Source organism: Scophthalmus maximus, chromosome 10 (assembly GCF_022379125.1).
Source record: "Scophthalmus maximus strain ysfricsl-2021 chromosome 10, ASM2237912v1, whole genome shotgun sequence".
Classification (NCBI taxonomy): domain Eukaryota; kingdom Metazoa; phylum Chordata; class Actinopteri; order Pleuronectiformes; family Scophthalmidae; genus Scophthalmus; species Scophthalmus maximus.
The window spans coordinates 15,001,187-15,026,579 of NC_061524.1; the positions used below are offsets into that span (position 1 = coordinate 15,001,187).

At 44.6% G+C, this 25,393-nt stretch overlaps 2 protein-coding genes across 3 annotated transcripts; one reads left to right on the forward strand and one right to left on the reverse strand.

The window, feature by feature from the left end:
• The first annotated feature begins 617 nt into the window (after positions 1-617).
• LOC118284007 (metal transporter CNNM1) lies at positions 618-15,269 on the forward strand. Of its 2 annotated transcripts, XM_035606543.2 has the most exons (10): positions 618-2,209; positions 5,352-5,495; positions 6,665-6,805; positions 7,028-7,197; positions 7,414-7,513; positions 8,997-9,142; positions 9,611-9,854; positions 11,550-11,654; positions 11,966-12,067; positions 12,444-15,269. In XM_035606543.2, the coding sequence occupies exons 1-10, from the start codon at positions 763-765 to the stop codon at positions 12,521-12,523; spliced, it is 2,679 nt and encodes an 892-aa protein (XP_035462436.2). In that variant the 5' UTR covers positions 618-762; the 3' UTR covers positions 12,524-15,269. The 2 variants fall into 2 exon arrangements, with proteins under 2 accessions (XP_035462436.2, XP_035462435.2); XM_035606542.2 differs by having other exon boundaries at positions 11,966-15,269.
• A 195-nt stretch (positions 15,270-15,464) lies between these two features.
• Positions 15,465-21,716, reverse strand: got1 (glutamic-oxaloacetic transaminase 1, soluble). Its single transcript, XM_035606544.2, has 9 exons — positions 21,476-21,716; positions 18,994-19,175; positions 18,783-18,906; positions 18,409-18,521; positions 18,227-18,331; positions 17,928-18,078; positions 17,172-17,337; positions 16,932-17,074; positions 15,465-16,691 (listed from the first exon to the last, which is right to left on the reverse strand). The coding sequence occupies exons 1-9, from the start codon at positions 21,582-21,584 to the stop codon at positions 16,552-16,554; spliced, it is 1,233 nt and encodes a 410-aa protein (XP_035462437.2). The 5' UTR covers positions 21,585-21,716; the 3' UTR covers positions 15,465-16,551.
• Between the last annotated feature and the right edge of the window lie 3,677 nt (positions 21,717-25,393).

The following is a 25,393-nucleotide window of genomic DNA, read 5'->3' on the forward strand; positions in this document are numbered from 1 at the left end:
GCTGCGAGATCAAAACAAGTTCTTTTGAAATATATTTTAGAGATTAGAATAATCGTTTTTTTATTTGTCAAGGGACGCGGATCCAAAAACAGCTGGGTATTTTTTTTACGACAGAAAAATAAATCTTTCGCACATTATCTCGTGTGTTATTAGAGTCTTGAAGTCCAGCGGGATACTTTTTTAAGAGCAGGCTGCAGCGGGTGATAATGCCGCCATCTAGTGGGGACATCGAGACAGGGCGGGGTGATGCACCTTGTGTAGTAGATGTGTATTATTTTCGTCTCCAAAACTAACACGGATCACTCACAAACAAAACTTTGCTACTGCATCTATATATGGACTACGTTATATTGTGGCGAGGCTGTAAATGATTTTCACTGTACGTATTTTCGCTTTTATTTAGTTTTAATTTCATTATTGTTTTACTTTGTTGTTTGATATTGGTGGAAAGTTACATTCAAATGGGGTTTCTATACTTGTCGTTTGTAAGTGTAGTTTGGTCACGCGTGAATCATATTAATAATTCATGATTGGGCATTTCCTGCTTTCTATTTTTAGAAAGAACAAATAAGGCAGGCTTACGTCACTGATGTCATGTATATTTAACGGCTCTGGTGCCTCTCTCTCTCTCTCTCTCTCTCTCTCTCTCTCCGTATCATACCCAGCACTTCTATCATGGATACGGCCACCCAGCTGCTCCATCTATCCCATCCGCAAACCACGTGACCCACTTCTCCCGTGTCCTTCAGTAGTTCATTCAGCATGATGGCTGCGGATGCTGCGGATGCCCTGTGCTGCATCCTGCATCCGCGCCGGCTCTCCCTCCTCGTCCTCACCGTCACCCTCTCCTCCCTGCCGGCCCCGACGGCGGCGCTGCTCGGCGTCCGGCCGGAGGATACCCAGAGCGGGGAGCTGTCCGTGCAGGATGGGGTACTGAGGGCGACCGAGGGCACGCGCTTCATGCTGAGGGTTTACTACTCCGCATCCGCAGCTGCGGAGCGTCCCAACAGCCCGAACATCAGCGGCAGACCGGACGCGGCACCTGCAGCTCCGTGGATTGCGTTCATAGAGGAACCAGGTGGGGACAGCGAGGAACCGGACGGGCAGCTCCGGTCCGGGGGGAACCCGTGCGAAGAGGAAAATGCCCGGAGCTCTGATATTGAGCTGCTGGGTTCCTTCACATCCACCTCGAGTCACAACTCAGTTCTGGTGGAGCTGCTCGCCAAAGACCTGCGCAGAGGCGAGGCGATCAAATACTACTCCATGTGCGCGTTCGATGGAGTGAAATGGGAACATTTCAGCACCAAAGACTTCTGGTTGGCGGTGGCAGAGAGACCTCCGGGGGCGGATGTTTGGCTCCAGGCGGGTGTCTCGGTGCTCCTGTTGGGGCTGTCGGCGCTCTGCAGCGGTCTGAACATCAGCATGCTGGCTCTGGACCCCGTGGAGCTGCGGGTGTTGCAGAACAGCGGCACCGAGAAGGAGCAGAAATACGCACGGAAAATAGAGTCAGTGCGTAAACACGGCAACTACATCCTTTGCACTGTGGTGCTGGGCAACGTGCTGACAAACACATGCTTTGTGGTGTGGATGTGCCAGATTTTAGGCATGACCGCCCTCTCCACTGCCTTCTGCACTCTGGGGATATTCTTCATCGGCGAGATTTTACCACACTCACTAGCGTCCAGGCACAGTCTCGCCATCGCCTCCAAGACCCTCTGCGCGACCCGCCTGCTGATGCTGGTCTTCTTCCCCATCGCCTACCCGGTATCCAAGATTCTGGACATCATGCTGCACCAGGAGATCAGCAGCTTTTACACCCGAGAGAAGTTGGTGGCCATGCTGCGCGTCACGGACCCGTACCACGACCTGGTCAAGGAGGAGCTCAACATCATCCAGGGGGCCCTGGAGCTGAGGACCAAGACCGTGGAGGACGTGCTGACCCCGCTGTCCGACTGCTACATGCTGTCGTCAGACGCCGCGCTGGACTTCTGCACCATGTCCGACGTGATGCAGAGCGGCTTCACCCGGATCCCGGTCTACGAGAACGAGAGGTCCAACATCGTGGACATCCTGTTCGTGAAAGACTTGGCCTTCGTGGATCCCGACGACTGCACTCCTCTGAAAACGATCACGCAGTTTTACAAGCACCCCATGCATTGCGTGTTCAACGACACCAAGCTGGATGTGATGCTGGAGGAATTCAAGAGAGGTGAGTCCTTTGTTGTTGTTGTTGTTGTTGTTGTTGTTGCATGTTAACCTTTGAGTCAATGAGGTTTGGAGCGGGTTCGAGGCTACACCTTCTGATACCCAGGAGTTCCATTGAAGTGGTTGTGCAACTAAAAAACCCCAGTGCATAAGTCGTCCATCTGTTGCCTCACAGTGGGCTTGACAGTAGAGCATTTATGTGAAATCTGATCTGGTGTCACACAGTGGGTGTGGTTCAACCAGAGGTTAGAGGCTGCAAAGGACCAAAGTGGGGTTTTTGGAGTTTAAGAGTTTAAGTTTAAACACTTAAACTTAAACCAGTTTAAGAGTTTATGTAGTGAAAGTAATTTTCCCAAGGCAACAACTCTGTGAAGTTAATCTGCCCCCACCACCACCACTGCTTATCTCCCCTTGTCTTGTTCCAACAGTCAATTCGGCTTGCGTTTGCCTTCACGCAGGCAAAGAAGATCACTGCTTTCTCGCTCCCCGACGTACACATCTGTATCTGATAAGCACATTCACTCATTATTTACAGCACTCTGTCTCTCATACACATGCAGTGGCGGCATCTGTTCACTACTGAGCTAAAGTGTGTCGCCTCTCTCCAGGGAGCCCATTCAATAACAGCGACTATATGATTCTGAATTGATGCTCTGAAGCAAACAGCTCAGACTTCTCCCCTGACATTCACAAGGTAAAAATGAAGACATTACTGTATGCGAGGCTATACTGGATCAAATGTTGCATAAGGATTTAATTGGCATTGGTTTGTGCTGTGGGGAGTAAGATGCTAACTATTTTTCATTGACAAAGGAAGCGGGATAGATAGTCGGTCGGAGTCAGCAGTCGTCCATTCGGAGTGTGGAAGGTGACACAGTGGGGACTTTGGCAGGATCATGAATCAGACTGCTAACACCTCAGCAGGTCTTCAAATTGTTCAGCGTTATGAGTGACAGCTTTGGGATTCCATGACCTCAGGCCTGACCATTTGAGTGTTTCATGATAATTTATTGATAAGGTGGAAAGGTCGGGTCTGGCGTCACCTTGAGCTTGTTTGTGTGCACACTAATTGTCAGCCTGCAGTGACTTTGAAGATTCCTCCTCTCAGTGGGTCGTCGCCATCCAAGCCTGCAGAGCAACCATAAAATATTCAGCTCCAACCTTTTCCCTTCCTCTCTTGCATTTCCCCCCCCCTACTTCGCTCTCATGGATTAAAGACTCCTGCTGCCCAGGAAGCCTGGCTGGAAGCTGTGAGGATGTCTCAGAGAGAAGGGCGGGGATGTCTCACTGGGGGGGGGGGGGGGTCAGTGTTAGGTGGAAGGATGGAAATGTCAGTAGCATAAGCTGAGGACTGTGATCATGCTGTGCAAAATTATGTCTGGCAATCTCTTTAATTAATGATCGCATGCCAATGAAAGTTGTAGGGGTAAAGGAAATATGACTATAAGGCTTTAAGTAAACGTTTTGAGTCTCTTTCTACCATTGCACGCAGCTCTGGTCATGATTTTAAGCAAATACACAAGATAAATCTAAACTTTGAGCTCAAACAAAACAAAATCAGAGAAGGCAGCCATTATCATTTTATAGACCAAAAGCAGCTGCAGAGATATAAACAATGCATGAAATTCTTTCTATGCACTGTATGGCTGCAATGTTTGCAGGAAACACAGGCAAAAATATACAGACATAATACGCATTGTCATTATTATGCCTGTTCTAGAAACAACACACGGGGTTCAAACACAGAGTGGAGGAGCCTGGGAAAAGTGGCGGAGCGGAGACATTTGAAATAGGAACATCCTTGGCGGACCCCGTGTATTCGCCCGGGGCATGTTTGAGTGTGCGTTTGTGTGTGTGCGTGCGGGTCTGCGTCTGCTTGTGTGTGTGTGTGTGTGCCCTTGTGGAAGAGTATTATGTAACATACGAATGATGTAATGCGGTGCCCCACATGGCACATCAGCAGCTGAGGGCAAATTCCACCTCTGACTCACCTGAGCTCTTCAGACAAGCTGACCTGAGCGCTGAGGAAAACCTTCTCCATCTCGGCCACGCTCCCACAGCCAGTGTTTCATGTTGGGAGGTGGCCGTCTGTGTGTCTGTCAGTCAATCGGGGTTTTGGTTTTTTTCTTCTTGTCGCAGTGGATTAAAGCATTTGATCCATTTGATCCCTTGGCAGTGATCCCCCTAAATCGGCCCATCTCACTGATTTTGTTCAAAGTGAGGACGGAGACTGTTGAAATCTGTGTTCTAGTTCGGTTAGATAACCGCCGTTGTCGTCATGCTGACTCAGGCAGTGACACAGGAGAACCGACGACAGAATCAATTTTGACAAAGCAAAAGTATACAGTAAATGCATACTCATCCACAATAGTTGATTCGTTTTAAATGAGGAATTTAAATTTAAATTGAAGATAAAAAGAAATCTACATGTAAAAAAACTAGTTCACAACAAGTGCGACGGTCAAGGCCCTTTTGTCCTGCTCTCCGGGGAGGTTGGAATTCCGTGGCGACGTTGATTCCTTGTCACATTCGCTTAATCGACTCGGGCAGAGGCGCTGCTGGCGAGTTGTGTCCTTGCGTATCTGGCAGGCGTGGTGTGTTCAGCCAAACGCAAGACCGAGTGGGAGCGCTGGGCCTGCTCACGGATGTGTAAAGTGTGTCTGTGTTGTGTCTGTGTGTGTGTATGTGTTGTGTGCATGTTCGGTATGTGTGTCTACAGAGCTGGCAGCAGCATGGGCAGTGTATTCGGGCAGATGCAGGCTTCCCCCAGACTGATTGTGTAATCGCAGTGTTTACATAAGCACGGCAAGACTTCCAAACTGTTCCAGTGTCTCCAGACTAATCCTCCAATGTCCACTCACTTCTTGTCTGAGTCACACACACAGATGCACACAGGCAAGGGCAGTCCCGACATAGAGACAATTTCATATTCAAGCCCTAAGTCAGATCTGTCCTGTGTTTATAGCTTGTCAGCTCCAGTTGGTGTACATTAGTGCTGATCTTCACCTCGACTGCACACGTCCCGTCGGAGGCTGTTGACTCATGTTATTTTTATCCGGTGACGTTGCGTCTCAACCTGCTTCACGGGCCGTTACTAGCACGAGCTCGCGTTTGATTTCATCCGTCTATTTCCCGGATACATGCAGGCAAATCCCACCTGGCCGTGGTGCAGAGGGTGAACAGTGAGGGGGAGGGAGACCCCTTCTACGAAATGATGGGCATCGTCACCCTGGAGGACGTCATCGAAGAAATCATCAAGTCTGAGATCGTGGACGAGACAGACCTGTACAGTGCGTATGACGTGTCAACATGCCCGGTTACGAAGCACTGCTGATGCATTAGCTACGAATCAATGTTGTTTTGTTTCTAGCCCCCATACTGAATAGATTTTCTCTCAGTCTGTCACAGCAGCAGACAGAGTTTGTTCAGCTCCACAACGTCACTGGAAAATATTCAATTCAATAGCTTATATTCATACAGTCATTTTTAGGGGTTTGACTAGTAGAATTGCAGTGAGGTACTTTAGGAATTTACTTTCTCTCTACTCCTCTGATGTCTCATTAATCTATTGATCCCACCATCTCACCCCTGCTGTTCCTTGCTGTTGCATAATTAAATAATGTGCATAAATGTCCCACAAACCAGTCTCACAGATAATCACCATAATCCTCTCATCTTTAATTGGCTGGAGCGACTCTCGGCGGAGAGGAATTCAAATGCCAAAGCCCCTCCATTCCATTCCATATCTGCTCTGTACTTTCTTGCCTCACACTGAATTTTACTATTTGCATGCCAAAAGAAAAACTGTTATACGCTTCTGAAAAAAAAGCCTGCTGCCGGGAGAAGGGAACATAACATTTTGAATAGTGCTACAGTTTTATCACATGCAGAGTGTGTGAAGCAGCCTCTGTCATAGGTGCACTTGTGTGGGTGGTTTCTGTGTGTGCCTGGATGTGCATAATTATGTGTGCGTGTGCGTGTGCGTGTGCGTGGCACAGAGGAGCTAATCTGTACAGACTTTGCCGTTCAGGCATTTATTGCACCAGCTGTTCCTGCGGCGGCTATGATGCATTTAACAGCATATAGCATATTAATACTCCCCTCATCTGTGGAGGATAAGTCCGTTTATCAATGAGAGGTTTGTTTGCACAGCACTGGATAATCTCGAGCTACCTGCATCTGTAAATAAACTCACTCGGAGAAATCCTGTCTAGACATTCATCTGCATTGTTCGTTAGCATGAAGCATAGGTAAAGGTCACTGGCACTTCTAATTAGTTGCTAATTCCTTGTAGTGCACAGGGATCCTGTATTTATGTGGGCTATGTTGTATAGCAAAAAAAGAGAAAACGGTATTAACAGGAGCATATATGTAATATGTGATATCTGCAGTGTATAGACTGGGCCCTTTATGTGACTTGCAATCTGCGTGTGTTTTGTGTGCATGCACCACACAACAGCTGACAATCGGAATAAAAGGCGAGTATCCAACCATGAGAGGAAACTACAGGACTTTTCTATCTTCAAACTGGCAGAAAACGAGATGAAGGTGAAGGTCTCGCCGCAGCTGTTGCTCGCAACTCATCGCTTCCTGGCTACAGGTAGCATTGCCTGTGTGTTAGTGTGTGTGTATGTGTGTGTGTATGTGTGTGTGTGTGTGTGTGTGTATTGTATGCAGAATATTCGTGAACATTGGATGACAAGATAAAACGAGGATATGGACACGTGGCGGGGACTTTTGTGTTCTCGCTCTGACTCTTGTTTTGGTGTGCGTGTGTGTGTGTGCGTTTGCGCTTGTGTGTCTATGTGAATCTGTCCTGTAGAGGTGGAGCCCTTCAGGCCTTGTCACCTTTCAGAGAAGATCTTGCTGCGTCTCATCAAGCACCCCAGCGTTCTGCAGGAGCTCAAGTTTAACCCCAAGAACAAACACGCCGCTCAACACTACCTCTTCCAGAGAAGCAAACCTGTCGACTACTTTGTCCTCGTCCTGCAGGTGAATCCAAAACTGACGGAAAGGTTGTGAAAGATGAAATGTGTTAATTCGCCTAATGTGAATCTACTTTGGTGCTGTGTCAATTATTGTGTTGTGGCTGCATATTTCCTCGAATGAAAAAGCTCCATTGGATGAGTAGTCAATTCAGTGCTCACACCATGAGCACAGAGCTCAGACACTGTGCATGTGCAGTAAATGGCTCTGTTAATGTTGCAGGGGCGAGTGGAGGTAGAGATCGGAAAGGACGCTCTCCGCTTTGAAAACGGAGCATTTTCCTATTACGGCATGCCAGCACTCATCCCTCAGCTGCCTATTGGTAAGTCAGTGTGCACACGGAGCCACATGGTTCAATAATTCTAGGGGACTCACAATGAGCATGGCGGTGAGAGTGACAGGGAGAGTTCAGCAATAGTACTCATTAAAGCCTGCTGCAGTGCAGGCGGTGGAAGTGTTTTTAGAGTCCAATCCTCACCCGCTGTTTGTGCAGCAGCAGCCTGCAAGAGCAGCAGCAGCGGCAACAGCCGTGGGAAGTAAGTAATTAAAAGAAGTGATTTCAGAGAATTTCCCAGTGGAAGGACATGACCTGCACAGGATTAGAAGAAATCCTGCAAAGACTGCATCGCAAGCAGAGAGCCTGTCTTTCTCTCCCCCCCTCTCATGTGCGATCTTCAGGGTGAGCTTAAAGCAATTTGGATGACCCCATTAAACATTTGAAAATCCCTTCAAAGGACATTACAGAAGACAGAATTTACTCCTTAGCAACTGCAGAAGTAAGACGTCTCAAAAGACCCGTTTTTTCTGTTACTGCTTGAAAAGGAATCTCTGAGTGTGAGTCATTGCTCCACAAGAACAGCATCTCTTGCCAGCTAATAAGCAGTGCTCAGCTCGAAACCATGCAGAATAAAAATGAATAGAGAGGACCTTCTACGTCTAACACCCCAAATTATTGTGGCGTACTGTTTTGTAAGCAAAGTCATTTAAACTTGAATATTTTTAAAAGCATGTCGCTATACAGAATGAGATCATATCTCATTAAAGTTAATGTGAGGTGCAGATTTATCATTAGTATGTTCATATGATAAACCTCATTAGTATTAGTATGTATAAGTATGTTCACATTTTTGTCTCAATAAAAGGGACAAGTTGTTTCGGCTTGATTTCACATCGATGAGAGTGAATGGTGGATGCATTGACTCACTGAAGTAGAGGTGGAGCAGGTGTGGAGAGGCGGAGGGTTGCATGGTGAACGTGCCGTGGCAGGAGTAAAACGGCAGGTGAGCAGGCAGAGGTGAGCCGTGGCCGGCGGTGGAGGTCCTGTGAGCAGGGAGCGTAACAGATCACACAAAGAATACACTAGAAAGATCGGAATAGTCACCAGAGTGGCCGAGAGTTTAGGCACCGCTGCGGTATCTGCTGCTGAGCGGATGGTGTGCTGGAGAACTGTTGGTGATGAGCCGAGCCGTTACACAAGTAGATAGTGGTGTAAATGGTTCTACATGGTCATGCTATATTTTTTGCATAAAAAAAATACTGTCTATATTTTAATTTGGATTGGAGTGAATTTAGAAATGCAATGCATCTTTGTGTCCTTGATTACGGAAAATCAGACAGATGTTGGATGTAGAATAAAAAAATAGCGAGAGAGCTGCAGTGCGTCGAGTCAAGGAAGTACAAAGGGACTGCCTATTGAGATATAACTCTTTAAAATGGGGAAAAAAAAATAGAAGTAAAGGGCAATTTGATGACGCACGTGTGAAAGACCCAACTGAGAGTATGTTTTCTTCTTCTGTTCTCTTCAGGTCACAGGTATAGCTCCCGAAGCAGCGGCCTGAACCAATCAGATTCACTGCTGAGCGGGAGCAGCGTGGGTCAGCTCGCTGCAGGAGGAGGGATCTACTTACCCGACTACTCCGTCCGACAGCTCACAGACCTGCAGATCATCAAGGTCACAAACATAAATGTCTACTCACACAACACAGACACACAATATCATTGTATTGTAATAATTACAGTGCAATTAAATGTATAATTTCCTGCACATTGAAAGTACAAAAAAGCACAAGCGAACAGCTGCACTTCTAGGCTCCCACAATTTAATCTTCAAAATTTCCCTAGATGGGAACCCTTCCTCTGCTGCAGCGTTTGCCTTTGATATGACTCAGTCCCTGGTTCTGACCGAACGCAGACATCCTGTCTCCCGCGCTCGCCTCCAAACGCCCTCTTTCCTTTAATCACTGGAGATAATTGTGCTCCATTTGAACCATGAATATTTTAGCCTGGAACGATGGATGTGCCCTCTCACTTCACCTCTCCTCCTCAGTCCATGTTTCGTCTCCTGTCCACATGGTATGGCAGAGGCACAACGCAGATCAAATGCTGAGAGTAAATAGTTTTTTTTCTTTGTCCGCCGCAGATCACCAGGAACCATTATCAGAACGCCCTGATGGCCACCAGGATCGACAGCTCCCCTCTGACACCAGACCCACTGGATCCCGACGGTAAAGGGAGGCCTCCGGCGCCAGAGGCTCGCTCACACAGCATTGCCCTGCCCCTCACCAACACACACACTCGGCTGGGGCTGGCGCGCCTTGCACATCTCCATCCCCACGGCGCCCTTCGCAACACCTCCCGGCTCAATGAGAGAAACCGTATTGTTCGTAAGTAGTACAGAAGCTTTGTAACAAAATTGCGACTACAAACACTAGAAGCTGGCAATTTGAACCATTTTCTTGTAGTAAATTGGGGAAAATGTAATTGGTTTGTCAATTACTGACAAAAACTGACTTGAAGGTTGACAAAATACTGCCTAGCGACAGCCTCAATGCACATACTGTATGTATAGAACCGTGAACCGGAGAACAACACGCCTTTGTCGTGATTGACAACGTCAGAGCGATGATCAGCTGTTTAATAAAAACGTATCACGGTCATAACTATGTCCACTGCACATTTTTGGCCCATGTGTGTGACAGACAGACAGATTTCTTGCAAGATCAGTAAAATGTCTCCAGTACATTTACATTACATTCATAGCCTCTCTGCTGCCCTTATATATAAAATGTATATGTAAAATCATCTAAATTTCTTATGTATGATAGTGGTAATTAAATGAAAATCACCTTATACATTACAATATTCTCAGAAAGGGCACCCAGTCATAATTTGTCCTAGGGCACCAAAATGAACACCTTCTATTAGTATTGTCCTTCAAAAATGAATTTCCATCTGTTTATTTACCTCTTGATTTCCTCAATGAGCCCTTTGCTCGGGCATGACACTTGCTTAGAGCACTACAACACTTACGCTGCTTAATTTGACATGTTTCATGTAACTCTGATGACTCTGCTTTTGCACCTTCTGCCGGTGTCTGTGGAGACGAGCAACGCCAAGTCCACTGAAATTGAAATGACAATCAAGCTCCATGAGGCTCAATATGAATTTCAATGATTCGTAGGACTGGTAGGGATTTCTTTTGAAGAGGAAGAAAGAGGACGTTCGAAGGGTCAAACACACTGATTGAATTGGCTTTGTGGGCTGAGGGCAGAAAAAACCCTGTCTGACAGGACTAATGCATGATTAATCTAACTGTCTGATTCTCTTTATGACTGACAAGTTCAATAAAATCAAATTCAGCTAAAAGCCCTAAAGACACCCATACCAGCCATTTTGATAACAGAAATAAGGTTTAAAATAAAATATGAGAAAACAAAGGAAAAGGAGGTCGAGCTTCACACAAGATGATGTCGTTTTATTCTGCCTGATTGGCTCACGTGTAAATGGTCCAATAAGAAAATAATTGAAATACCACAGAAGACAAATAGCAGCTTTTCTCCCACTGTATTTTTACAATAGCGGTGAAGAATGAATCCTACGGATAGTGGGTAACACTCAAAACTGGTGCGAAAGTGCCATCAACCAATCCCCACTGGTTTCAAGGCTTAAAGGATTTCCCACATACCATCTGTCTCACACTGAGCGGAACACGCAGCCCAGATTGTGAATATTTGAGTTGGTGACATTTTTCTTTCTTTCTAAAAATCGCTGGACAGATGGTTCTGCTGATTGTCTATAAGAGGACAGCGTCGAGTCCCATAGTGTCCAGTGTCGGGTTTTCATGTTCAGTCACAACGCTACACTTTTCTCATGAAGCACCCCTTCACGGGTTGTTGCTCGCCTCTATTTGAATTTCAAACCTGGTGCTTTTGGTCACCACTGATATGATTGACTTTTTACTGCTGGCTGGCAAATATCAAGTTCTCTACCTCCCCCTACAGGCAGAGTTACACACCAGCTGCTGCTAAGCGGTTAATGCGGCTGGGTTTCAGCTGATTGGTCTTATTCTCTCTTCACAGGCAGTAAATCCGATGGGCAGAGGAGCCCAAATGATACCGTGTTCCTCCGCATGGATGAAATTCCCTACATCCACGAGGACAGGCCGGAAAGCTATGAAGAGAATGGTGAGTGCTGCTCCGGGCTCCCTGACAGGAAAATTTAAAAAAAACACAAACAATCAAAACAAACTGATCAATAGTGGACACTTATCTGAATGTTTGCATGTAATAATTCAATGGGTTTTCTCATAGAAGAAGCTGAACATGCTTAACTAGCGGCTCCAGGGATTAATAGAAAATCACATGAGCCCAGCTTTAGTGTGAAAGGGATAACTTTGACCTGTCACCTGCAGGACATGGATCCCTGCAGGCTCTTTACCTACAGCACGCATCACGACAGGTCTGTCGGTTATTTCACGACACCTGCTCTCTTTCAGATGTGCCCACGGAGTCTCGGCCGTCCGCCTCGCCCTTCATCAGCTCTCTGTCTCTGTCCAGCTCCGAGGAGAACATCGGGAAGAAGCTATTGCGTAAATTGAGTGAGTCAGCCATGTGTCACCGCACTGACGGCGGCGGCGCGCCCACACACGCCGTCAGAAATGTGCCCAAACTTTTCTGTCGGGGCTCAGCAACAGCGCCGGGGTGTATCCTAGCAACAGGTGATAATGCCGTGCTCCTTCCTCGCAGAACTGACCTCGTCGGCTCGGAGACGAGACGACTTGATTCATTTTTGTTCATTCGTTTGAGGCGGTAGCTGTGCTGCTTAGTGCAGCTGAGCTTGTTTCGGTTAATAGCAGATGTGAGGTACAGTTTAAAAGCAGTCACACACACCGTTTAGGAAATATTTAGAGACCACACTTAAGCCACAGCTCGAGGCTGCGACCTGAATTTCAAGCATGTCCTCTGTTTCCATAGGTAACAAGAGGAGGAAAAAGTCTCGGGACGGAGAGAAGAGTTTGGAGGAAGGATCAGAGAAACCACCAGTGACAAGTTAGCACAGCGGTGCTGAGGAGGAGGGATGCAGCACACATCTTCCTCCCTGTCATCCGCCAGGTATCCTCTCTAAATAACCTCTACTTCATAGACTCCCTCCACGCTGCAGCACGTCCCTCAGGAGACTGAGCCATCCCATCCCATCTGCTGTAGCTACCGATGATTCTCAGGTCCCCACTGGCCCGCTCTGTCCCACCGCCGCCTGACTCCCCATCCCTCAAACGACTACTTGGACAAATCTGCACAACTAAGTATTGGATTAATCCAGCCTTACACTGGACTTGTATGGATCCCCACAGGTTTTAATCACATGTTTTTGCAGTTGATGGGGTCCACGTAACCTTTTCATGGTTGTTCAATCCGTAATGTTAACATTTAATCATCTCATCTAAGCTACATGTCAAGCTCAACCTGGTCCTTACGTAACACACGAGACGGCTCTTGTTGCTTTACTTGAACATTGACTACAGAAGTTTTGATTATGTGTCATTATGGGGAAGTTCCCAAATACTGAAAAATGCTGATTGCACAGGGAACTGTCCTCACGTTGCCACGGGGGCGCCGCCGACTGCCAACACAACCCGACACACTCGCCATCAGCCTCTCGACAAGAGCACAATTTTTACGCCTGGTTAAAAGAACACAATTAATCTTTAAAAGCCATAAATCCTTCTTAGCCTGAAAGACTGATTGTTGTCAACTGTACACTGACCTCTCAGCAAGTTTTGAGAGGAACGCACAACTTAAAAAAAAGAACCTGAAATAGACAAAAAATACAATTTCTTAATAGATTTTTTTATACAAAGTGCCAGAATTACTAAAAGTAATTTGAGGAGAGCAACATATGTCATCTTATTTACTGTAAATGGCTTGAATTCATCACCACACTACCACATACTGTTGTAATTCCATCTCATTCGCGACCTAAATGCAGACAAGTCTGCGCACAGATGAGACGAGGAAGACAACAAGGGCTGGAACAGACAAAAATAACTCCCAACGCGTCAAAAGAAAAATGTCAGGAACAAAACAGGAGCACAGGGGGAAACACCGGGGGGAAACAGAACAGACAGACTGACAGAGAGGTACCGGGACACCCGAGGGAGGCAGAGATAATTGGACACAGGTGAAACACTCCTGGGCGGGGCAGACAATCACAAAAGCAAGAAAATATAGAAACAGACAGAAGGTAAAACATCAAACAGACACACAAGATGAGAGATGTGGAAATAAAACAGAGAATAATGAGTTTTGAAAGGTCTAAGAGTCCAAAGAGTTACGTAAGAGGTCCTTAGAGGGACACCTTAGAGGTACATCTTCTCCGATCTTTCGTAACTTAAATGCACGTTTCCTCCACACATTCTGTTTTTCTGTCTACCCATTAAAACACACGTTCTCTCTCTGCATTTGTAGCTTCAGTGTTCACTCGACCCCTCCCTCTCTATGTTAGCACAGTTTCATTAGCCTCTCTTTTGATTGCATTTGGTAGAACGTGCAAGGCATCATTACACTGATACTGAATTTGAATTGTCTTCTTACCATGAGCCAACATATTAACCACGTTTCCGTGTACAGTTCATCTCTCACAGGTTCCGACACTAACACTGTGTACAGCATTTAAAAATAAGCTATGGGGTTTTGTTTTTTTGGGATCTCTTGGACTTGGGGTGCAAATCGATGAGTATTCGTGAGGAAGAGTAGTTGCTATTTGCATGTTTGTCTAAGCTGCTTTTACCTTAGAATCTTCCCCAGTAGAAATCCCTGTTTTTTTTCCATATGCATGCTCAGGGGAAGATGCATGAATAGGATGATACCCATCTGCATTAACTTCACCTCACAGAGGTGCAGTGTGGGAAATCCTTCACTGCTGTAGATCTTAAATGAACTCCACAAAGATGGGAGGCGTAATTTCTAGAATTGAGAAATAGCAAGGGTGCAATTGAAAGTCTTTTTCTGAAATGATAATGTTTAAACTGTTACTATTAACACATGGTGGGGGGTGGGGGCTTTAGGGGGAAGTGAGGTCAAAGGTAAGTGTACATACAGAGGAGCATGGAGGAGGCCATGAACGCTGCTCACTGAGGAAAACTTTAAAGCCATTCTTATAGACATTAAATATATTGCAATAATGAATTGATACAATGGATCCTTAATAATAAAGTATTAATATGATCCTTTGTGAATTGTGAGTCTGCGAGCACAGATCGGACTTTGCTTATCTGTATTGTGAAATTTTGCCATGAGACAGAGAGACACACACGTGAAAGAGGAAAGCGATATGACGCACGCTGACGTCAGGCCACCACCTCCATTCAAACACACACACACACACACACACACTCAGAGAGGTGGTGTTTGGGGACAATCAGCGATGTAATTCATTCTGCCTGGTGAGGCCATAGAAGTACAAAGGATACTGCACTGCCAAGCTATTCACATGAGCCCTCTGTATACACAGAACACACAAGCGGACGTCTTTTGATCTGTCCACTGACTCAGAGCCAGAGGATTTGTGTGAATCAGAAACTCTCACAGCTGAAGGCTCTCCGAGACTTTTTTTTTTCTGTAGTCGGTTTACACTGATTTATATTTATAGCTGTGAGGACTGATGGATGATGTTTGTTTGGGATAAACAGGCAGAGTCACATTTTGTAAAGTAAAATTCAGATGATTATATAAGTTGCCCAAAGATACAAAGAGACAGAGCATAAGAGACATTTTAATTAAAAAATAAATTGACAACTATTATTCTTGTCTACTTTTTTGTTTCTGCTGCTTATATTTGTCTATTTCAAACTACAGAGTGTGTGCACTGGATTCATTTTTCTCTCAGGTCACTCACAACTAATTATTTCTACAGAGGCTTGCGAAAGCTGCTGCATAAATACGAATCTTACTTTTAAATCCATATAAACTTCCAAATAGATGAGAATAAATCAAACGTACTATTTATAGTTATTTATTAGAGTAGTTAGATCATGTCATTTTAACTTCTAAGAGGACACTTTCAGCCTAGGATCATTTGCGAAACAGTGAGACTACTTTATTGAGTACTGTGCCTCAGTGGTGCAAAAACAAACTGGTTGATCATTAGTCTGTTTGTGCAATTGCCTTTAGGGCCCTTACACAATAGCACAGACGGTCACTGTGCAAATGCAGCGTTCACCGGCGGGTGCCTGCCTGAACCAGAGACATCCCAACATTCAACCAGCAGCAGAAAACACTGAGATCACTGAGGAGTCACGCAACAGCTGTCGGGACAGTTCGTGCCACCGAATACAAACTGGAGGAAAAACACACCATTAAATACTGATTCAAAGTGAGGTAATTAGTCGAAGACTGCATCATTAATAAATTACATAGTTCAAGTTAAAAATATCTTCCTGAGATCCCTCCTCTCTAATTCACGTTTGATCCAGCAATAGGCGTAGCACCGCTACTTTGTTCATGATAGAGGTGGTAAACACATTTGTCAGAATTGCTTCCTTGTTTAAGATACATCGTGTCATTTTGGTCTAAATAAAATCAAATTGGAAATGTGTTATTAACCCTTGGAATGGATGAATCATTACAGTATGACATTACACATTTTAGGACCGTAGAGTCGACACTGCTGAGGTAATCGTAACACAGTCACTGATGTGCTCTTCCTCTCTAAGGTCCTGCTAATGACACATACACTAACAGAACACAACAAGTTGTGGGGTGGGGGGGGAATCGGTGGCAAATGGGTGACCAAGACACAACGAGCCGGGGGACAAATTATGAATACAATTACCCGAAAGGAATAGTTCCTATATTTTGAAAAACACAGTCTTGCTGGTTATTAAATGAGAAGATCAATATCTAAAATAGAGAAATAGGTCCTGGGTGTGTTTAGCCTATCTTAGCACAAACACAGAAAAGGAGGGGGGAAACAGGGCCAATGATCTGATCTGTGCAAATAAGATGTTTGCTCCAGGAAATGTGCTGGATACAAACACTGTCCCTGGCAGGAATATGTGCTGAGAAATGTGGGTAATGTAGTCGTCTACTGGACCATGGTGACGGTGTCGTGGATGGACTCGGCCACGTAGTTGATGTTCTTGCTGGTCAAACCACACATGTTGATGCGACCGCTGGCCATTAAGTAGATGTGTTTCTCCTTCACCATATATTCCACTTGTTTGGCTGCAGGAAATACACCATGAAAAAACAGATTTAATAAGTTTATTGATAATTAATGTGCTATTTTAAAGATGCTGTATAGATCTGTGTGAGTGTGAAACAACATTTCAGGTGCTAACCTTTTCCCCTAAAGAGATACAGCTGACTTGAACATTTTTTGTGTTAACTCCAGAAACTTGCAGTGCCAAATATACTGCTTTCTATAAAGATGTGTATTTGTGTGTATATAGTGTTTGTACTCACGGTTGAGGCCTGTGAAACTGAACATGCCAATCTGCTCTGTGATGTGGTCCCACGTCCCTGGTGTCCCCAAGGCTTGGAGCTTAGCTTTCAGCTGAGCCCTCATCAACAAGACCCTGTCAGCCATGGTCTTCACATTGTCCTTCCTGGAGGCAAAGAAAAGGAAAATGGTATCTCTACATCAGAACACATTACATTTATGACTGCTACACTTCATGCTTTTCATGGATAATTTGTGCGGACCATTCTGCAAAGAGCTCCGGTGAGTTAAGAGTGGCGGCAACAATGCGAGCTCCCTGAGATGGTGGGTTGGACCAGGTGGTCCTGACAATCTTCTCCATCTGGGACAGAACTCGCTTCAGGTTGTCAACATCACGAGCCACAATGGTCAGGTTGCCCACACGCTCGTCTGAGGGGACAAACACAACACACTACAGCGTAGCTACAACTTTACCTGTAGGTGACAGCGTTGACTTATCTACATGTCATGTTTGCTGCTGCAAACTTTCCTATTGATTGCAGATGTTAGCATGTGTAAAACCGCTGACAAGGACAAACCAGCTCCCTCTCTGGACAATCTATAACTTGCTAAATGTGAACATTTTAATCTCTGAATATATGTTAGGTGTGTGCTGTTTTAATTATCTACAGTAATTCGACATTTGAAAATGAAATGTGGATTTTAATGTGGATTCAAATTATTATTTTTCACTTAATTCCCTCTCTTTAGTACGTAGATGTGAATGAGTCTGTTGTAAGTAGCCTAACATATCATTAGGTTTATGTCTATGTGAAATTCAACCACACAAAAAGCAAAGAGAATGGTTTTCTCTGTTTTTCTCTACACAAGAATGAAAATTAAGGGGCAAATCCTTTATTATACTGTCAAAGTGAGGCCATATAAAGCACTTTTAAGACTTTAAGAGTCATTGTGATTGAGGACACTCTTTACTAAACTTTTCGAAGATGCACAACCCAATGCACCCACGGGTCACTCACTGTAGAGGCCAAAGTTCTTGGAGAACGACTGAGCGCAGAACATTTCAAAGCCCATGGAGACAAAGTAGCGCACCGCCCATGCGTCCTTCTCCAGACTGCCTGAGGCGAAACCCTGATAAGCTGAGTCAAAGAACACAAACAGCTTCCTCCTCTGACAAAAGAAAAGGACAAAACATCAAATTATTATCATGCTGTGATGAACATTGAGCAGGCAAAACTATGTTCTGCTTTAACCGACACTTGCGTTAGTGGTGACAATGTGTTGGTTTGTATTTTTTGTGTGTGTACGTGTATTATACCATCATGACTTCAGCGATCTGCTTCCATTGCTCTTGTGTGGGGTCTGTGCCAGTTGGATTATGGGCACAGGCATGCAGGACAAAGATGGAGTGTTGAGGACAACTCTGTAGAAAACAGACAAGAAGGAGAGGTACTGTAAACTCCTAACGACCAAAATGATTTACTACCCGAGTCCTCTTACCTCCAAGTCACCAAGGAAACCGGCCAAATCAAGGCCCCTCTTCTCTGCGTCCCAGTACTTGTATGGACGGACGTCCTCAAAGCCAGCGTTGGCAAATACAGCATTGTGATTTTCTGAAACAATGATCACAATATTCTTCCTCTGGATACAAGCCAGAATATTGTTTTATTAATGCTTCCTAAATCAGAACTGATAACAAATCCAGATCTATTAATAAAACACACACACACACACACACAGACAATGAATTTAACGTCTGTAGTGAGTGTATAAAACTCTGTAGTTGATTCAACGATCAAAGTCTTTCTAGCAAACAGGTTCATTTTCACTCCTGTGCTACGACACTGCTTGTTCGTGTGTTTGCATGGGTGTACCCCAGGTGGGTGCCGACACATAGACGGGGGTTTTGGTGTTGTTGTTTCCATTGTAGAAACGCCTGAGAAACTCAGCGCCCATCTTCAGGGCACCCGTGCCCCCCAGACACTGCACAGCTCCCACCTGGGAGGGATGGAAACACACAGACAGTTAGGTTGAATGTAATGAGACTGGAAACCAAAACATTGTACGGTCTTTAAGCTGACGAACCCTGTTCTCCTGGATGGCAGGACTGTCGTCTCCCAGTGCAATCTTAGAGGCTGCGGATCTGAACTCAGGTAGGCCCAGAATGGGAAGGTACTCGTGGTTCAGCTTTTCATCTTGCACAATGATCTTTTCCACTTTTTTCACCACCGGCAAAATCCATGGTTGGCCTTCATCTGTCCGGTAGGCTGCAAGGGAAAATGCAAGCAACCATGAAGTCTCACTTATCTTATGGACGCACATTAAGATGCATATAATGTACGTTTTACACAGTGCAGTAACAGTACTCTTCAATGCATTCTTTCATTTTAGGAGGCTTTACGCATCTTATGTAAGAAAATCTATGGTATAGATACTGTAGCAGGCTTCACCTGTTTGTTTAGATTTTAACCAACTGAACTCCATATCACCACCAGATAAGGACTAAAGTATTCAACAAAAAACCTTTATACCTTCAGAACAAAGACCATCACATTGCTTCACAAGCTCACTCGTGGGTATCTGGCTAAAATATCATCCACGGTGACTTTATTTTACCTCAACTGCAAAAAATGAATTATCAATCTGGAACTAAAAAGGGACAAGGGCCACAACTAACTATTACCCTAACTACAGGTTATTCTACCAACAGGTGAATAAATGAATAATTCGGTCTAATGAATGAAATGAAGAATAGTGACAAATACACATCACAAGGTCGTAAAGCCTCATATGAATTCTTGGATAACCCAAATTATCAAATAAGTTGAAAAATAAAGTAGTTACTTGTTGAGATCAATGCTTGAAAAATTGGCTAAGAGGTCGAATAGTTGCTGATAAATTCTCTATGGATCTAATTATATCAAGGAAGGGACAACTTTTGTCAGATGTAGAGACATTGTAGCGGAGGCCAGGGGAGAGGCTGCTGCGGTCAGGACTGTGGCCTTCACGCGTGGTACACACTGCCAGCTAAGCTACCAGGAAGGCAGATACGACTTTTAATAGATGTACCACTAGGCACTGTGCGGCCTACATTTCCCAGCTGCCCCACCATCTGCAGTGCTGCACGTCTTGCAGAAAGAAGGGGATTATGAGGCCTCAACCCTACCATACTAATCATGGGACTCGGGCAGCCTTGTTCATGCCGAGCTGTTCCTTTGCAAAGAGTGAGCAGCGAGGATTACTGTTTCAAATGAGACTTACGCAGAAACAGGTGAACTGAGGTGTAAAAGGTGCCGTTTGCTTTCCATTAGGGCAGAAGCGGGACAATGCGATACACATTTAAACTCCTCCTGTCAGTGGCTTGTTCGTGCACCGATGAGAAAGCAGTAATCCAATCAGTCCACAGCAGAGCAGCACAGTGTGCAGAGTTCCCCTGTGCTGCACTGTTACACAACAATCAAACAATATCAACACATCTCCTGGTAATCAGTAGTTGGTGTGGATCGACCGGGAAAAAAAATCAGTTTCATTATCGCTCGCAGTTTTCTCAGGGTGGCTATCTCACATCGATAAATATTATATAATGCCGTCATAAAATGGAGTACGCCTGTAAACCTTACATAACAAACAAAAACCATCTTACAGACAATGTTTCCGTAATGACGAGCTGTGGGCTACGTCACAGGTGGAGTTGTGACTCCAACTCAATGGTTGTGACCCGTCAAGATACTGTGACGCCGTTTGACCAAATACTGAACTGACAGATCGTCAGACTGATATTTTATAATAAATCTTTTATTTCTGCTTGCTAAATATCACATCCACAGATGTAAGTTCAGGGGCTCTGAACCATTCTTTCCTATGTTTGAGTATGAAATCAATGAATATTGGGACTCCATGAAGACTGTGCAGCTATACTCAACACTCCCATGACGGATATTGGAACTCTTCTAACTGTAGTTGATGACATGAATTTGGACTGCCTATTGATTACCCTTGCTGGACTTTGTAGATTCCCTGGAATATGAATTGTTCATTATTTATTGATTATGTTTTTGTTGTTTGTAGGTGTATTTGTGTTATATGTATGTACAAACTGTCCTTAATAACGCTATTGATCATAACAAAAAAACGTCAGACTGACCTTAAATTAGTGTTGTTGACCTTTGAGACTGTTCAAAATAAATGTCTACATGTTTAACCTTTATCCAAATTCGTATGGGACCACAGTTCTGCGTTGACAGACAACGGAATTGTGTGTACCGTGTGAAATGAAATGATCACTGATATCATTATTACTAGGAGGAAAAGCCATGTTTTAGGACCTGCTATCTGAATAACAGTGTTTCCCCTGCCATTGTATTTCACATATAACGACGAGCAGAAGTCGTTTAAAAGATTGTGGATGGAACTTCGTGTGATTTGTGAACCCCAACCCCAACGAGCCCTGACCCCTGACACCGCATGGTGGCCTCAATGAAGAGGCAGGGGGAACTGGGAGCCGGTTGCTCCGGGAGACCGTTACCATGGCGGACGGAGTTGACCGTCGCGCCGGGGACCAACTTACCTCCCACTCCGAGGTTCACCTTGTCGGGACACTGGTCGTTGTTGAAGTCCTGCGATAGCTTGAAGACAGCCACGGGCGCGGCTTGAGGGACCTCGCCAAACACCGACATGGCTGACGTTTTGTTTGTCTGTCTTTCTTTTCCCGGAGGCTGCGGACAAGCGACGACCGGTCACCGGGACAGCAGCTGACGGGACGGAGGGAGGACTGTCACCTTCAAGTTGGATTTGAGGGAGAGGAAAAGAAGAAAAAAAATGTCAGTGGGCGTGAGCAGATTGACCAATAGAAATCCAGAGGCATCTGCGGAGCCAATCGCTGCACTGTTCCCCGTCGGGTCAAAGTTCAAGAAAACACTCGGCACAGCAGACGCACCAGGAGCGTTTGACCAATGAACAACCGTGTAAAGCATGACTGGCAGATGTCACGACGAATGTGGAAGCACTGAAAGTGGTGCGGCCGGGGGATATTTATTTGCAATAAAGGATTTCGCCACAAGATGGTGCCACAAGCTTGCAAAACGGTTGAATCAAGGGTCTCCCACAAGTCACTGACCTGGCGAGTCTTCTGCAGGGTTCTGTATACCATGTATATTCAAATAGGGGGAAGCTCTGTTTCAGAAGGCAAAGCTGCACATCCAACCATGTATCTCATGTTGAACACTAGCTGAACAGATACTTTGCTTGGCCTGCACACTATTTAACTGTGTGTGTAAAGCTTTGTAGACGCGAGAGCCTTTATCTGTTTTCTTTTGGGGACTTTGGCTGAACTTTATCTTAAACCCACCAGCTCCTCTGTGTTTTGCCCCCCCCCCACACACACACATACACACACACAGCTGTCAGCGGGAGCAAGAAGTGGTTGATAAATGAAATCCACTCCAACCTGCTCTACCATCTACCAGGAACATGAGTTTGTCGGAAAGCTTTTTTCAGCTGCACTAGGGGCCTAGCTCAGGGCGTCTGAGGCCTCAGCGCTGGCTCTGAATGTTATCCTTCGTGTAGAGAAGGGCCGTTGCATGGCTCAACCTAGTTAGTGCGTTAAAACACAGATGCGTTAAAACAGTCTTGACTTCTAATAAGGAATATTATACATATGGCTTATAACTGGTAACAACTGGCTTTCAGTGGTGGAATGCGATTGAATATAACGTCCTCAGTACATTAGGTATCTACTAATACTTTTGAAGTGTATGTACAATGGATATTTCCACTTTCTGCTGCTAGTTACTTTGAGTCTTCTACACTTTGGAAGAAAATGTACCTTGTACTCCACCATAACTGGCAGCCGTAGTTACAATTAATAAACTCGCAGATTAAGATTTTGCACACAAAACATATGATCAGATTATATAATGTGCATTGGTGCATAAGCAGAGTTAAAATTAGTTCAACGCATCTAGCTAAAAAAATAAGATACTTATTATAGGTTAATGAGACAATGAAGTTATATACTTAAAACTCCTACTTGCTGTAAATAGTCAGGGATTAGGCTGTTGCAATTGTTGAGTTGAGTAGTGGTGTAAACATAGGGATGGTGGTGTGTTACACCTTAAAATTAACCATATTTTATAAAGGGCTTGTAAGTTTTAACTAACGTTTTTATAATTGGTTAATAAATTCTTACTTAAAAAAACATAACACCTCTAAAATAAAAGTGGTAGTCTAAGACACTGTACACATGCTTGTTGAAATGAACAAAATGTATATATTCACAGGCTGTAGAAAAATTATTTTAAAGAATCTGTAACTAGGTTATTGACCTTTTTGTGGAGAAGCCATATCAGAGAGAAATTATTATTCCACTCAACAAATTTCTATGGGTTTTAAACCATGTCTTGAGGGGATCTTCTGTGCTTTATGGATCAGTTATAGGTCCAATTGTTTCTGTCATATTAAGACATCCCATGGAAAGTCACATTTTATTTAGTTAAATGTGCAGTAATTAATATTTGTTACTTACAGTGGGATGAAAAGTAAGGTGAAACATGCCACTCATAATGACAACTCATCAAACTCTGCAATTCCTCTCATCTGTTTGGAGAATTTTACTGTCTTTCAGGTCATTGTTTTGATAAACCCACTGTACATTACCGGCTCAAAACCAAACAGCAGACACACAAAGTTTAAAAGCAACTAGCCAGTGAGCACAGTTTAACACATAGTAGCTAAAGATGTATTTCTGTTAGTAGTTGGTAGAAAACCAGCAGAACATAATAATTATTGGATTTACAAATGAACACCAATATTGCTCCATGTCTACTTGGTGTGTGAATAGGAAATAGTTTATCCTGTCATAAAGTGATAATACACCAGTGTTGTGTTGTGTATCTTGTTCCCTTTTACCCAAATGGCCCCCCCAAAAAAGTATTTTTAACTTAAAATTGTTGATTAATGATTTATTGCACAGGAACACACTATAGTCAATAATTCACGGCTGTGAAAAATTCATAAAGATCATAAATCTGCTGTTAATTGAATATTGTCTTATGTCTGACATACAAATCATGAATCAACGGCCACTACTAAAGCATCAGTTACACCTCGTAAGCCCATAAAAAGGATACTTAAAAAAAGTGATACAGTTAATCCTGATACCAGTTATTATAGAACACTAAGTTACTATTTTCTCCTCCTGTTTCATCCCAGAGGTTACTCACTTTTCCCATACCTGGTGCCACCCCTACTCATCTCTTCGCTTCACTCTGACAGTAGATGTTTTCATTCTTTCCGACCAGGTGAGGGTTTCTTGTATGTTAGCTATAACTGTCAGCTCTGCAATTATAGGATTTGAGCTCCCAGAACAAGGCTTGGGGGCCCAGAGGAGTGTCTGGTGTGTGTGTGCGTAGTGGGATGCCCCCGGGGGCCACGGGCTGCACTGTGATGTGAAGTGTGAGTCAGAGCGGGGAGTGACAGGAGTAGCCTCCAGCAAGACAGTGCCCAGAGGGAGAGTGTGTCACATCAGGATGAATGCATTAGTCAGCCAAACATTCACAGAGCATTCACAGGAACCGTCTCTTTATTTCCTTGACAGTGATATGTGGAACATTTATTTTGGCATCTAGCAGTGCAATGCAAATATGACGTTAAGAAAAAAAAAAAGGGTAGTTGTGCCAACAAGGTTTCTTTTACCTGTGTTTTCATTTTTGCATGCATGGTTAGCATTGCTGCTGCAGGACACTGAAACACACAAAGGCACACATTCAGGCACAAGACAGTCACATTCCAGCTGTGGTATCACAGAAACACAAACAGGAGCATGTGCGCGCGCGCGCAGACACACACACACACACACACACACACACACACACACACACACACACACACACACACACACACACACACACACACACACACACACACACACACACACACACACACACACACACACACACACACACACACACACACACACACACACACACACACACACACACACACACACACACACACACACACACTGCGGCACATTCCAAGGGGGATGTTGCAGTGTTGCTCACATGTTGCGATGGCCTCTGCGTCTCTGGGTCAGAGAGTTGTGGTGAGTGACCACCTTTTTAGTTTCCCGTCTTGTTTGTTTTCCAAAGACAGTGTCATCAATTCTCTAACAAGGGACTAGACACAGCAGCAACAACTAGCACAGGACCTCCCTGTTGCTCCCTGTGTAGTCCAATGACTGATGGAGCATGCATGCAATAACAGACACCAGCGCTCGGTGCGTCTGTCTACATTCCGGCCAGTGTATTCACACTTGTACGCCTGTGCAGGTTTGGTTGTGTGTACATACCTGTGTGTGCTCCAATTGATATTAAAACATGATTTTCGTTTGCATTCAAACATGTAACCTTTGCTCTTTAAATTTTAGTCTGTAGAGTTCAGGGGAAAGCCTCATTATCTGCATGAGTAAAGACAATATTCAAACAAC